General features: G+C 40.5%; 1 protein-coding gene across 26 annotated transcripts in view; it reads right to left on the reverse strand.

Annotated features, from left to right (window-relative positions):
- epb41l3b (erythrocyte membrane protein band 4.1-like 3b) overlaps positions 1–14,661 on the reverse strand; it is a 58,635-nt gene that overhangs the window by 15,726 nt on the left and 28,248 nt on the right. For 14 of the 26 annotated variants that reach the window (XM_030401623.1, XM_030401616.1, XM_030401615.1 and 11 more), the window contains exons 4-14: positions 7,901–8,005; positions 7,591–7,633; positions 7,398–7,473; positions 6,980–7,198; positions 6,097–6,184; positions 4,635–4,679; positions 3,922–4,074; positions 3,287–3,384; positions 2,638–2,813; positions 1,930–2,120; positions 907–1,491 (exon numbers count right to left, since the gene is read on the reverse strand). In XM_030401623.1, coding sequence (XP_030257483.1) covers positions 907–1,491; positions 1,930–2,120; positions 2,638–2,813; positions 3,287–3,384; positions 3,922–4,074; positions 4,635–4,679; positions 6,097–6,184; positions 6,980–7,198; positions 7,398–7,473; positions 7,591–7,633; positions 7,901–8,005 — 1,779 coding nt within the window. The remainder of the gene's footprint in view (positions 1–906; positions 1,492–1,929; positions 2,121–2,637; positions 2,814–3,286; positions 3,385–3,921; positions 4,075–4,634; positions 4,680–6,096; positions 6,185–6,979; positions 7,199–7,397; positions 7,474–7,590; positions 7,634–7,900; positions 8,006–14,661) is intronic. The other 12 variants (XM_030401627.1, XM_030401625.1, XM_030401629.1 and 9 more) reach the window with 4 other exon arrangements.

Genomic DNA, 14,661 nt, shown 5'->3' on the forward strand with positions numbered 1-14,661 from the left:
TGACTTTCAGGCCCTCCCCCCTCCTCTTCATGCAGGTTGACCCTGGCGGTGATCTGGATGCATCTACAGTAACCGTCTCTCTGCATCACAGCATGCATTACATTAGACTGATCACTTGTGATTCAAAAGGGTGTTACTTCAGGGGAGAAACATCTCATTTTGGCACTCAACTGTAAGCTTCTTCTGGCCCTTTATAGCAGAACTTAAATTTAAATTATTCATTTCAATTAGTGCTGCTTTGCTTGACTCAGATAGCGATGCAGAGAGACTGAGTGCGATGATAAATATGGAACTGTTTCCATGCAGCTGCTGTTGATCTTGTAGCAGTCACGTTTTAAAAATGTGACGATACTGTCACTGAGATGGGTTAGGCACAAATTATTATTTTTTTTAAATATGAGGTTTGTTGAAAGATTAGTGACTAAATAAAGAAAGGTGACCTCCTCAAATCATCATTATATCTAATAAACACGCTCAGTCAAACATGAAAATAGATTCATAATGAGCCGTTTCACGCTGTAGCATGTAAGAGAAACTACTTCATTGTAATTTGTTGGTGATGCTGCATTAAGCTTATGCTAAGATATTTGTGTCTAACCCTCTCATAAAGTAAATGCAGGCTGATCAAACATGAAATGGTGCGACTTGCAGGTTCATCTCTGTATACTTGTGATGTTGATGAGGATGGTGTCTACAGGATGAGAGTGTGACCGGGCAGAGATGAGGTTCTGAAAGTAGGAGAACTGACAGACACTGGGACAGACACAGTCTCCAGGTCGGCTCTGAACTGGTGAAACAGCAGAGCGAGATACAGGACAGGATAAGGGGTTAACCATTATAATGAACTGTTACTCTAAGCCAGAGGCGGGTACTGGAACATACAGGCGTACGCACACACACACACACCTCCTCTTCCTCTGAACTGTCATGGTCATGGTAGCCCTGGGCTATGGAGGCGGTCAGGGAGGCTGCCTTGGGCTCCAGGTAGCAGAGGCACAGCGCCAGGGGGAAGGAGAGGGTGAGGGCGTAAGGGACGGAGAAAGAGGTGGAGAGCAGGAAGAAGAAGATGAATAGGAAGCATGGGATGAGCGATGGGGACTTAATGGGCAGGAAGTTCTGAGCGCACTCAGGGAGGAAGCGCATCTCGGACAGATCGGGGAAGGTGATGTAGCCGTCATCGTCCAGGAAGGCGGACAGGTCGGGCAGGTGCAGGGAGAAGGAGAAGAGCGTGCCGCCACGTCTCTTGCCCTGCTCCAGCCTCTGCTTGCGGGCCGAGAGCAGCAGCGCTTGCTCGTCCAGCAAGGCTGCTTTGCGGTCGGCGAGGGCTTGCCGGCGGCGGCGCCCAGGGCTGCTCTTGGCTGGACTGACTGACGAGGCCCGTTTACGCGCGTTCTCCCTTCGCCTCCGCCGTACTTTGGTCGATGTAACAGGAGATGAGGGGAGTGAGAGCTCATTGCGGAGGGGGTCGATTGTGTGTACACGAGGGGAGCACTGATAGAGGGAACGAAAAAGATGATGTGTGTGTAAATGGAGAGGAGTGAAGGGGAAGGGGGCGAATACGCATGAGCACACACACAAACGAGTATAGTGTGGGGTCAAAGGAAGGACAAGAAAAGAAAAGCTAATTAGTAAAGCGCACACAAGATGAGAAGCACTTAGGCCTAGGCTACTGCAGTGGGTTAAGCTGAAAGCAACTGGGAGATTGTCATCAGCCATTAAGAAGTCTATTAAGAAACAAAACAAAACTAAAATCTGCAAAAAACAGCTTAAAGAGACAGAGTTGCAGCAGGTTCTAATAAACATCCTCTGTGTCTTTGACAATCTGGTGGAACATTTGTTTATATCACCAAATTCAAAAACTGTTCAAGCCAGTTAAAAAGTTCTTTCATCCAGATTAAAAGCAGCTCTGCCTGTTAGACAGCCGTTTACCTTTGTGTCTTGTCTGAGCGGTGTTGCAGGTTCTGGCGTCTCCACCTGACCGTCCTCCTGCTCCGCCTTCTCTTCCTCTGCTTTCTTCTCTGTCGTTACCGTGGTGATAATGTCTCCCTTGGCGATGACTTTGGCTGCTCCATCAGCAGTACTGTCCTTCATGAGAGTCTCATGGTTCTCCATGATAGGTGCTGGAGGACAGAGGACAAAGATGGATGTGACGGCATGGAATCAGTAACGTTTTATGTACACCAATGGTCTGTTTCTGACTCAAGGAAAAATGTGAGCAGTGGAATAAAGGGGTTGTTTTGATCCTGCACATTGTAGCTTTGTCACGGCACTGAAGGTATGCCAGACATTTTAGCTCTGCAGGCTTTCAGGTGGAAAGCACATTTTTCTTTCTTCAAAGAAATAAAAAAAAGGAACAAAAAACTCATTGAAACTTGTTACAAAAAGTCTCCGTCATAATTTCCTGTCACAGAAAAAAGAGTAGCGGCTTTTTGGGAGAACTCTTTCCCACGAGTTCAGAAAGACTCACTAAATAATCATATTTAAAATCCGGAACATCCACAATGACTCAGTGGAACTTCTAAAACTACCCCTAATTAAAATAAACTGGATAAATGAAACACACACTGAAACATTTTAGCCATTACAACTTGAGTGGAACTTGTGGCTGGACATTAATCAAAATCAAATGCTCCTCACCTCCGTCTAAGCTGCGGGACATGTTGTAGCGTTTGCTGGAGGAGCGCTCGAAAAACGGAGCAGGTCTGATGATCTGAGAGCTGGCCCTGCGGGTCTGAGCCTGTGTTCTGCCGCTGTAGCGAAACTTGGAGCCGAGGCTCAGGAACTTCTTCGGCGGCACCTCGGGGGATACCAGCCTGTCACAAGTTACAAACACTCACATTAATCACGCCAGAAATAAAAACACTGATTTAAGCTATGCACTGTTAAAGATTAAACTCCTACTCATTTGATTATTCTCCAGAGAGCCTGCAGGCTTGGCTCGCTACTCAAAACAACCCAAGAGATCATTTTGTGCTTAAAGCAGCACAAATCAGTTTTGCATTTTTTCCAAATGGCAACAACGACTAGCAGTCTGAACACTGTTCCCATTTCACCACAAAGAAATCCTCCGCACTAATTATCAGGAAACTCATGTTTACAAGGCTGGCATGACTGTGATCAATCAACAACAAAGGACTTGAAGAAATGAAGAAGCTCATGTTGGGGAATCAAACTCTCAAACCAACAAATGGATTAAAAAAAAAAAAAGAAAAAAAGATGAATAAAATACCCCATGGCAGCTTCAAAAGCTGTTTTTCATCACAGTCACAGCTCCTGTATTTCTCACCTGAAGAAGGTGTGATGCTCCACACAGACCTTCCACAGCCTTTTGGCAGCACGATGATTTGGAAGCTTGAAACCGATTGTGCTTTCAAACTGCTCAAACTGCAACAGGGACAAAACACTGTGGTCAGAAACACCTGTTTATTAATTTAGGTTGAATTCCTTTTGCATAAATTTATGTTTGTATGTTTTTTAAGCTTTTTAATTCCACAACTGTAAAAGTGCAACTGCTTAATCAGATCTCTTCTGAGAAAATATCATGGCATCAATGTATGACACCATCATTATTATCAATTACAAATGTTTAAAGAAATGACAAGAAGAGTTTCTTTTGGTTGAACAAACGCTTTAGTATAATTTCACAAAATGTTATGTCCTGTTATAAAACTTGATAGGAACTTTCTTTTTAAGAAACAACACTAATGTGGTAGAATAGAAATAAACCTTGAAACTGGTATATCGCTGCTACCCTCGTTGGATCAGACTGAATTTTTTAACCAACAGGAGCACTCACGAGGTGTGGCGCACTTATAAAATGTTACTAAACAGAAGCTTATTTAATGGCTGCTGTACAGACCAGGCCTGGACTTAACTGTCAATAAATCTCATTATCATTAACTATAATGTCATTGTTCTCACCTCCCCAGGCCGGATTTTGATATAGAAGTTGTTCCTCTTGTAGGAGATCTTAAGGATTTTGGGCCAAGCAAATCTGTTGATCCGCAACCTGTCTCTGTAGATGAGTAGACCACTTGCACAAACTCCCAACATGATCTCTACACCCTCAGAGTCCTGGGAACAACACACACAAACAAAAATGATATTAATGAAACCCCTTCACAATGTGTCACTTTGGTAACACAAGGTCCCTGACAACGTCAAAGAAGAAGCCACTGACCACCATAGCTGCTCTTCTTTTTGTGTTCTGCACAACATAAACTCTACAGGATAAATATAGGAGGTTCAGGAGCCGGTGCACAGCAGGGTAAAGTAGAATTCAACAGAGTCAAATGTGTGATAATAATGGGGAAAAGCAGGCAGGTGGAGAGTGGAATCAGGCATATGAGACTCTTATCTGCTCTACGCAGGCTGTGTGACGCTGAGTACAGACTCAAGGCTGCGAAAGCAACAGTGAAGTCTCGGGCGGTGGTGGATGAAGCACAAAATGATGCTCTTCACTGCACAAAACATGAGATGAGCAGGTGAAACCAATGATGATGTTTTGAGAGGGAAGCTGGTCTAAAGCAGGAACAATCAGTCTTAACAGTTGACATGACTACTTTGGTATGTTACCATGCACGAGTAGACACTACACACACACGCAGGTAAGCACATGAGATGCAGCCTCTTACCTCTCCCTCAGCTGGAGCCAAGCTTTCATAGAGATTCCCTACCAACTTTGCATTTAATGAGAGAGGAGAGAAGACATATATTTTTTTTTCTTGTGTATCAAATCTGACTCATAAATCCAACACTGAACACCGACGTCAGCTCAGTTTGATCAACGCCGCCTCCTCATCTCTGTCATCTCCTCTTAGCTGATCTAAATCTGCAAAGGCAATATCCTCTCCATCGCTCACACCTAAACCCATTTTGACTTTCAAAGCTCTTTTGATAAGTGATTGATATCAAGACTGTAATCTAGCCCTCTCTTTACTGCTTGAGTTCTAATGGCGTGTTTGATCCCATCTGGCCGGTGGATTACAAACAGCCACCCTCCCCTCATCCCTCCACCCTTCAGGCCCCAAATCCACACAGGCAGCGGTGACACGATGTCAGTCAATCAGCGAAACAGCGGTGGCATGTTAGACTGAGGCATTACTGTGGCAGCCGTGATGTTTTTGAAGCAGCGGTGTTGTGGTAGCAAGCGTCACTGTTGACTATGTGAGTGGAATGCATTAGTCTCATCTTGCTTAAAAACAATACAAATAATTATTTTAGACATTTCATCTGCATATTTCTTGATGGATCTTGGAGACACCCACCATTGCTGGAGTCACGTTCCAGTACAGTGTTTCCTTAAACACTTAAAAGTGTAGTTCAGCAATCAGGGGATATAACTACCTTCTTGCCGAGGGATAAATGTGAGAAGGATATCACTCTTAAAGTATTTATGGTACACGTGAAGCTACAGCCAGCAGCTGTTTAGCTTAGCTTAGCACTGAGACTCAAAATAAGGGAAGCAGATAGCTAGCTCTGTCTGAAGATTGAAGAATATTCTTTTGGTAACAGCTCACTAATTAACAGGTTAAGGCTAGTTTAGAATTCAGGCAACCATTGTTTCATACTTGCACAGACTAAAAACAAGTCTGACACCAAGACCCTGAGAAGTTACAGCCAATGATTTATGACTGTACCTTCATATTTGGCATACAGAAAATGGAGAGTGATATCGGTCTCCTAATTTAATTCTTGACAAGAAAGCTAATGTGATGTAAAAAAATATACACTAAATATTTCATCTCCATATTTCTCAATATATCTCGGAGACACCCAGAACTAGCGAAGATATCACACTACATGTAGCTGATTTCTATAAACAATTTAATCATTTCCCAATGCTAACTTGTACACTTCATAGGAGAAACATCTTTTTTCTCAACATTATATTAACAAATTAGACAACAGAAGCTTTACGTCTACAGCTATTATGAGACATCGACAGCTATGATGGGCAGTCTCCAAACAAAACCATTTTCTCCAATCGGCTTGGATGCTCTTTAGTGAGATAAGACATTAAGTTTGATTGTGAGAGACAATACATTTGGGTATCACTTCCATAAGAGGAGAAAAAAACTTGTAGAGACTTGTTACCTTAGCATGGTGGAGGTCCACACCGTACATGGACAGCTTCTTGGCATTTTCCAGGAAGTGAATCTCTGCTTCAGCTGGTGTCATCCCCCTGATAAAAGAGACCAGATGAGGTCAACAAATTTAAGTGTAGCAAAAAGAGAAGTAATGCTTTCCCACCAGTGTGAATATGCAACACACTAGACAAGAGTCCAATAAGATTGAAAACAGTGATAATTCACAGTTTTATTGCTTAAAAGCTTTTGAAAATGGCTACTTTTATGGAACCTTTTAACAGAGCACCATGAGTGCATCCATTTTTAGCAGAGATGGTCTTTGGAGAGACTCTAATCCTTGCACTGTCATTGCCTTCCTCCATCCACTGGGCAAGGAGGGACCGCATCAAATTACATACAAATCATTTTAATACAGGCAGAGTGAAGGGCTCAGACAAAGAACAGCCAGCTACATCCATTTACAGGAAAACACAAATCCAATATCTGGAGTCATGCTGCCTTTCTGGTCAGATTATTATTCCAGGCCATAAAACATTCAACCGGGTTGACTGAGTGGCTTAAAGTTGTCAGATTCAGGGTTTAAAGGCTCTGAATGACCATTTTCTCAATCAGCTTAATACTACGAGCAACAAGGTCTATTGTGATGTCAGAAATTCTGTTAATGCTGAACTGAGTTTTTTTCATGAGATAAATATCTCACTTTTCCATCTCATCTTCTGTATCTTACTATTCTGCCGGTCTGTGTTGTTTGCTTTTTAATCTTCTGTCATCTATTGATAATTTTTTTTCTCAGAGCAGGCAGTACTTATAAATTGATTGTAAATTGCTGTCAGCTCAAGAACAGTTGAAGCTTGGTCTAAAAGACGTTACGAAATGATGCTGAGACTAACTTGTAGGTCTTGTGGAGCTCCATGACCTTCTCCTCTAGTTCTTTGGTCTGGTTGGGTGCGAAGCGCAGTTCGCTGATGTAGTCGCTGCCCAGTTCCTCGGGGTCGTAGTCTCCCAGTTCAGACTGCACTGTGTAGGAGCCCAGAACCGTGTGGGTGGCAAAGGAGCAGGGCAGACGGCCTGAAACCACATCATCTCTCAGCTGCAGACACAGGTAGTACCTTAGACAGAAAACAAAAACTGTCAAAATGTTTTTTTGTCTTCAAATCTAACATCTGGATATTTAATATGAATTACCTGCATTCATTTTCCTTTGTAAACCACAATACAAGGCATCAAAAAGCCTATTTATAAGATGAATAGACAAAACTTCTTTCCAACAAAGATCACGCAACAGTTCTAAATTGGCTAATTACTCACCTTGTGATGTCCTCAGTCAGCTGGGCGGGGTCTGGGGGGTAAAACTTGACGTTGAAAGCAAAGTTCCAGGGACCGGCTGAGACAAAAAAGGAACACTGAATTATCAAAAAGGAGCATTTTATAATTTCAAACACCTCCATTTGGCTGTTGAGGACTAAACCCTTGAGTGACTTTATTAAATTATTAGACTTACTCCTGATCTGCTTCTTCAGCTCCTTGGACGGGTCGAGCCAATTCTGCAACAGACAAAAAGCATTAATCTTCAGAAGTGGGGGAAAATGACTGAGAATCAAACTTTCTAAAGTGGAACATAGTCACAGTCTCCTGCATTAAAGTCTGGAGATTAATCACACATCATTATTTAAATGATGTTTAAACATTTGAATGTGAATACCATTTGCATATTTCTCTCTGCCATCTCCTTGTTTTAAATACAGAATTAATTTTGCCAGTTTACAACCCCACAAAACCTGATTATTAGCTTATGATTTATGTTCCTTTACCTTCTGGTTCTCTACATCTCTGTATGTGATGCCGAAGTAGTCCTTCTCCAGTAGATTGAGGTGTTCACATACTTTGTCAAAGAGCATTTGACCCTTGGCTCGCTTCTGTGTGAAAAAAATACACATTAAAAAAAAAAAAGGATACAATGGAAATTATCTATATCAACAATAATAAAAAAAATATTATAAAGAGAGCATCATTTTCAAAGGATTATTCCCCCCCAAAAACCTGATAAGGGTGTTATCATGTATGAGAAAAGGGTTATATTTTGTAGTGGTGTTCCAATATTTCAACTGCTTTTGTTGTTTTTGTTGATTATATGTCAAGATCACAGAGGTTGTTCGATCCTAAACAATTTAAACTAGACTGCCTGAGAATTGTTATTTGTGACAACGACAAGAATATGAGAATACACAAACAATAAACAAAAAAGAAAATGAGAAAACAACCGTGACTATAAAATGTAACAATCTGTGGCTGTTGATGCCACTGGATTACACTTTCCTTCTTTTTCTTCATTATCTTGAGATAATTAAACCAAAGACAACTCAATTCCAAAAAACATCAACATGAAATTCAAACTCTGGATTACTAAAATAGCATAATGATGCAGCTCATTATACTGCTGCATCAGACGGCCATTCCTTTGTGGAGAAACCCTGAAGTTAACCAGCTGGGCCGCTCTGGATCGATTGCTTCTATAAAAAGAACAAGTATAAATACGCCTTCACATTCCCGAGCTCAAGGTGAACATCGGCTACGCAAACGTTGAAGACCAAATCGATTGCACATCTCTAGCCAAGTGCTGGGTGTCATCGGCTGGAGCTCTGTCGTCTCTCCCCCGCTGGAGGAGGCTCATTTATCCAATTGCCACACCACAGACGCCGCCTTTCTGCACAGAGCCAGCTCCTGAAAACCACCACCAAAGCCTATTCTACACATGCCTGTACATCTGTCACGTTCACATGTCAGCAGAGTAGTTCACACATTAAACAACACACACATCTAGCTGGCAGGTGTATAATAGTAGGAGTAGCAGTCTTCAACACATAGGGAACATTTACAGGAGCTTTTGCCCACACAGTTTCATCTCTTGGAGCATCCTCTCTAAGACGAGAAGTATACAATGTCTCTGTGTGATTTTAAACAGAAGGATGAAGTCGCTGTTGGCAGAGAGTTAATCCTACCAGAACATCTCAGAGAGAATTAGCAGAGTCATGTCAGACAATTGCTGCAACAGTGGCTTCTCAATGTCTGGCTTTTCTGACAAAACCTCCACAGATACAAACACACAGAGACAAAAAGAAAGGTTGTGATCTGTAAGCCTTTGCCTTTGAGAGATGGAAAATATGTTCACAGATGCAACCGACTGATCTGGCTCCCATCCTGTCTTTCCTGAGGTTGCTTAGGATAAAGAAAAGAGACGGAAATTTGAAGGAAATTGATTTTAAATGAAAACATAAACCTTGATCAAGATACAGCAGTCTAATTTCAGAGTGTTGACGGCAGAAGTAGCTGCAGTGAGTTTGGAGTATGTGAGCCACCAATCAAACCATATCTTAAATGTATGGCTCCAACTAATGATTATTTTCATTAGCTGTACATCTGCAGACCAGTTCCTCAATTAATGTATTGGTCTTGGAAAAAAAACTAAAATCAACATGTCCTCTAACCAAAACATATTCAGTTTACAGTAATATACAACAAAGAAAACCAGCTAATGCTCACATTGGAAAAGCTGCAAGTAAAGATTTTTTTTGCCTAAAATTTTATTTGCACGATTGAATGAGTATTAAAATGGAGGCAGATTTATTTCCTGTCTGCTGACCCGTTGTTTCAATATTCATGGTTTCGTATTTACCACGACAGTCCAAAGGATGCGACTTTATGCACGGTAGTGGTTTGCCTTTTCTAAGCGCCTCTCTCTGCTCTGCTAACAGAGATCAACAGTAGCTCATGGACTTGAGCTGTAGAATAAAGATGTGAACTCAGATCTAGAATTATTTTCAAATATACGCCTAATATCTTTGGACAGGCAGCATAGGTATTGTACATTTTTTTGTTGAGTATTAATCTGGGGTCACAATAACTGTAGGGTGACCGGCAGTGCCATGAATAAACAAGTCGGCAGCATTTTAACTCATGTTAGCCACATTAGCTACACCTTATATACTGTTTTTGAGGTGAAAGGTTTGTCCGAATCATGATAAGTTACAAAACAAACCAGTGTAGCTCAAAAAAGTTACTGTACACTTGGGTAAATAATATAGAAACTGGTCAAATTTGCTTAAATGACACATAATTATCTGACAGTTCACCATCATGGCCACTATGCACAAGGAATCATGGTCAGAGATGAATGTTATGTTAATTAAATGTTTTTTTCATTAGTTTATTACAAATTTGTCTTAGCCAATATGTTGGCTTCCTGTTTTAAGTGCTTTTTCTGACACATATAACTCTTAAATGTTAAAATACTGAACCTGCGGTAACTCTGCGGACCCCCTATGGGAGAGTCTATAACATCCCCAGAGTGAGATGTGGGATTTTTCTCCCCCTCCACTGAAGTGAAGTAGAGGAGGTTCAGCAGTTCTCTGTCAGAGAAAATGATAGGAAGCGATTAGCAGAGACATTTTTTCCCACAGGAGGAAATTGAGTCGAGCTCGAAAACTACAAGGTCAGGGGGATGAAAATGTCAAATCTTGACATTCTGGTTTCAAATAGGATTGGGAGGAGGAGGAGGAGGACTCGCTGGCAATTATCCGAGTACCCTCTGACCTAAATTGTATCACTGTGTCCAACACTATAATCTGACCTAGCTCGTGTGAGCTGTGGTTCACCCTCAGCTGTAAGGACACTGTCATGCAACAGATTTTTTCCTTTTAAATTTCAAGGAAAGCACTCCCACTGGTCATGATTGCGCCTTTGTGGTTGCTATGACAACTCCTCTGGTAAGCAAGCAACTGATTAGCCCTCTTTTTGTTGTCGCTTGCTTTCAATTATAATGAACGTGTTTGTAACTGATTGTGAGTATTGTCCACACAGGTGTAACTCATTCCTACTGCATCCATTACCACTGCTTGATGTTGTACTAATGCTCTTTGCAAAAGGTGCCTGATTGTGTCACATCCTTGTGCAGAAGCAGACGAGGCTGCTGCTCTGAGAGCGATGTGGAATTGATAGTACAAGGACTTCCTAAAGCGTACTTACACAGCAGACCTGCATTTATTCAAATCTTCTGTTCTATAATAATTTTTCTATTATACTGCAATCCTAAGGGGCACCCACACACTGGAATCATAGCTCTTTGGAAGTTTTATTAGCGAGCTTTCAACCATCATGGGAAGGAAATGAGGGAAATACACTATATAGTAAAATGATGATTGAATCCCATTTATAGACGTCATGATATCCTTGTTGCCAGCAAATAAAAAATGTGATCATAGACCAAAGAATACCTCAGATCTCCTGGGATTTCACAAGCTGCTGAAAGAGTGAATGTATAACATTCATAAACGACTTAAAACATGATTAATCATCTGTTGATTTACTTGTTTTGCTTGATTCAGTGGGGTGATGAGCCCCTGCAACAGCTCAATCAACAAATAGTAAAATGTGATAAAATGTGTTCCAGAGTTTTCTAGACAAACATCAATCATTTCTGCATATCTGCATTTTCTTTCTTTCTCTGCTTGTTCCTTCTGCTCACATCCCCTCTAATGCAGTCTAATCCAAGTTTGGCTTTAAGTGTTCATCTTCTATTTGGTGTCAGTCTTGGGACAAAGTGAGGAGGGGTGAGACCTGTGCCAGGGAAGCCTCAACTCAGGCCGTCTTGGCAGGAGTGGGACGTGGAGATTACAGTCTAGTAAACAGATGGGACATGGTTTATAGAATACACTTGTGATTAGACACAAATACACACTGTAAACAGCGTCGTTTACATTTAATCTTCAGAGCTACACACTACTGGAGATCAGCCAATTTAGTATCATTTATCATAGGATAAACCTCTTGAGATGAATCATCTCACTTTCAAAAGGGTCCCAACTGATTAAAGTAATAATGAGGAAGTGAGAGGTTGTTTTTTGATACTGAAATAATAATTGGAGGCACTCCAAAGGCCAATTATTGATTTTTCCCCTAATACAAACTTAAAGATAGATTCTTCAATTTTCTAAATTACTAACTCCTTGATAAAGTATTTTTTCCAAGTGATAGTATTTTATAAAATAAGCTTGAGAGAGCAATATTACTGTGATTTAGTTGCTGTGAATACAGAGGTTTCATCTGTGGCTCTAGAAAAGCTTAGTAAAGTCTGGAAAAACAACCTTTGATAATGATGACTTGGGTTAGTGGAGCCTTTAAAAATGATTGCGAGAGTTTAAAGAAAAGGATTTAAAGACAGATGCTATGGAAGTTGCCGTTTTGGGAGCTTGACTCACATTAGGGACAAGTCAGAATGTATTTTGCCTTTTGTTGCATTAATTTTGACAGTTCTTTCTTAAATTTCAACTTCATGGAAGTGCAGTACTGCTATAAACTGATAGAGAACCGCTTTAAAATACTGTCCACCCATTCACTTCACATCTGGATAAAGGGTAATTTCCTTTAAGCTCACTCAATGCTGTTAATTTTGATGCATGAAGTGAACACGCTGCACAGTGTGCACCTTTTCTGCATCCGTCTCAAGGGCATGAAGTCCAGCCTGACCCCCGTTTCCACATCACTGTCCTTAAGAATCCCTCATTGGCAACAGTGGGACATTGATTAATCATGCCAACATACAGTCAATGACACTGATTCCCTCTAACAAATGTTCCCATTTCACAGTCAGAAGCCCTCACCTCACCACCACCAAAACAGTTGGATAATCCCTCTGTCCAAACCCCTGGTGGGAAGGAATCTGCTCAAAGAAGATTTGAAGAGGAGGGTCTGCTACTCCCTATTCAGCCCGCTGACACATTTTTGGAATGTACAAAGTTGAAAGTCTTAAAAGTTTGAGAAAAGGCTGAACTTGTTACTGTTATGAGTGAAATGGCAAATACGTTCACTATTCAGATTTATTCCTGAATTCATAATGTTCCAAGAAAAAGACAGAAGGAGCCATTGTATGTTGTGGAGTGCCGGCACATTTTCCTCGACTGATGCGGGCTCCAGGATATTTAAAACCACAGATAATCAGAGTAATTGTCCCACTTGAGGCTGCATATTATGGAAACCAAAAAGAAAATAAATTGCTAAATAAATAAATAAATAAATAGATATATTTCATTAAATGCACCTAAAATATGAACAATAAAGACATCAATAAAATACTTCAGTATTCGCGCAAATACATTCTTTTATAAATTAACTAGAGCGCGGCTGATACCGGATTTTTAGGGTCGTCATCATCACTAATAATTTACCAACTATAGATTATCCTACACATCTTTTTCTGCATTATGTTCTGTAAAAAAAAATAAAAAAAAATCATATATGCTCATTTCAGATAACAGAAATACATAAAGAGAATAGAATCAATCCAAAAGTAAATAAATACAGAAGCAAATTAGAACCAAAACATAAATTCAAGTCATGAATTTATTTGTAATGCTATTCTTGGTGCATTTAATGGCTCATCTATTTTTTTGCCATTTATCTATTTATGATTCCAGCAGTCTCAGTCCTATGCAACATATATTACTGCAGAAAAGCATTCAACACGACTCCAAAGCAAATGTGCCGTTTACCTTACAAGACAAGTATGTGACAGATTGCTAAATCAGCCTACTTTCATCCTGGTTCCACTCTACTGTGACACAACTCCATCCTGTTCAATTCATTTTGAAGCAGTTAGCTTTATGATATCACTGTTTTGCTACATTGTCCGGCACAGAAGGTAACAATTCCGTCCAACACGATTAACAGCCGACTCATGCTTCACTTTTTTTTCGTTGTGTAACATATCATTTGCATATTTAATTTTTCCACATAATGATAAAAACCACACTGCTGCTCCACATTTACAACACAGAGACACATGTTTTTCACTGATTGTTGGCCCTCCTTTCCTCCTCCTAGGGTTTATTCCTATACAGGCGGATGAGCTTTGAAGTAAGAGCTAAACATTTAAGAACCGTTCTCTCAAGACTGCACGGAGAAGCTTTGGAGGGAAAACAAATCCCACAAAGCAATTTGACACAACGCAAATGTAAATGTGCAGTGAAATCCATGAAATCCCTACTTCTGAGTCGGGCTGTCGAAGTAGCACAGTTTATTTGTGTTTTAAAACAACAAGCCAAGAATCACGAGACAGATACACCCAGAAACCCGAGGTACAGCAGAAGGACAAGTGTTACTTATAACAACAACAACACACTTTTGTTTTAGCTTATAAATGCCTTTATCAAAGTTTCTGTCATCTGTCAAGCAGCATTTTAATGTTTTGTTATAATGGCTTAAATAATGCTACATGTAGCATATTGCTTATTGAAATTAATATAGCTTTTTAACCTATAGTGTGTGTTTGCAGGGTACCACCATAAGCAGATTAAAATATAAGCTATCCTCAGACAGATTAGATAAACTACACTGCCACTGTAATTAGAAAGTGATAGATGAATAAAGGTGCAAACTTTAAAACCCTTTGAACCTGACTTGTTTGGTTGTTCAGTAATGCTGTGCTGAACGTGTTTAGAACATCATTTTCTGCAGTATTGATTCATCGAGGAAACCCAAGTAGTTTCTTCCTATGGGCCAACAAGCAATGGTTGTAGCT

This window comes from Sparus aurata, chromosome 21 (assembly GCF_900880675.1).
Source record: "Sparus aurata chromosome 21, fSpaAur1.1, whole genome shotgun sequence".
NCBI lineage: Eukaryota > Metazoa > Chordata > Actinopteri > Spariformes > Sparidae > Sparus > Sparus aurata.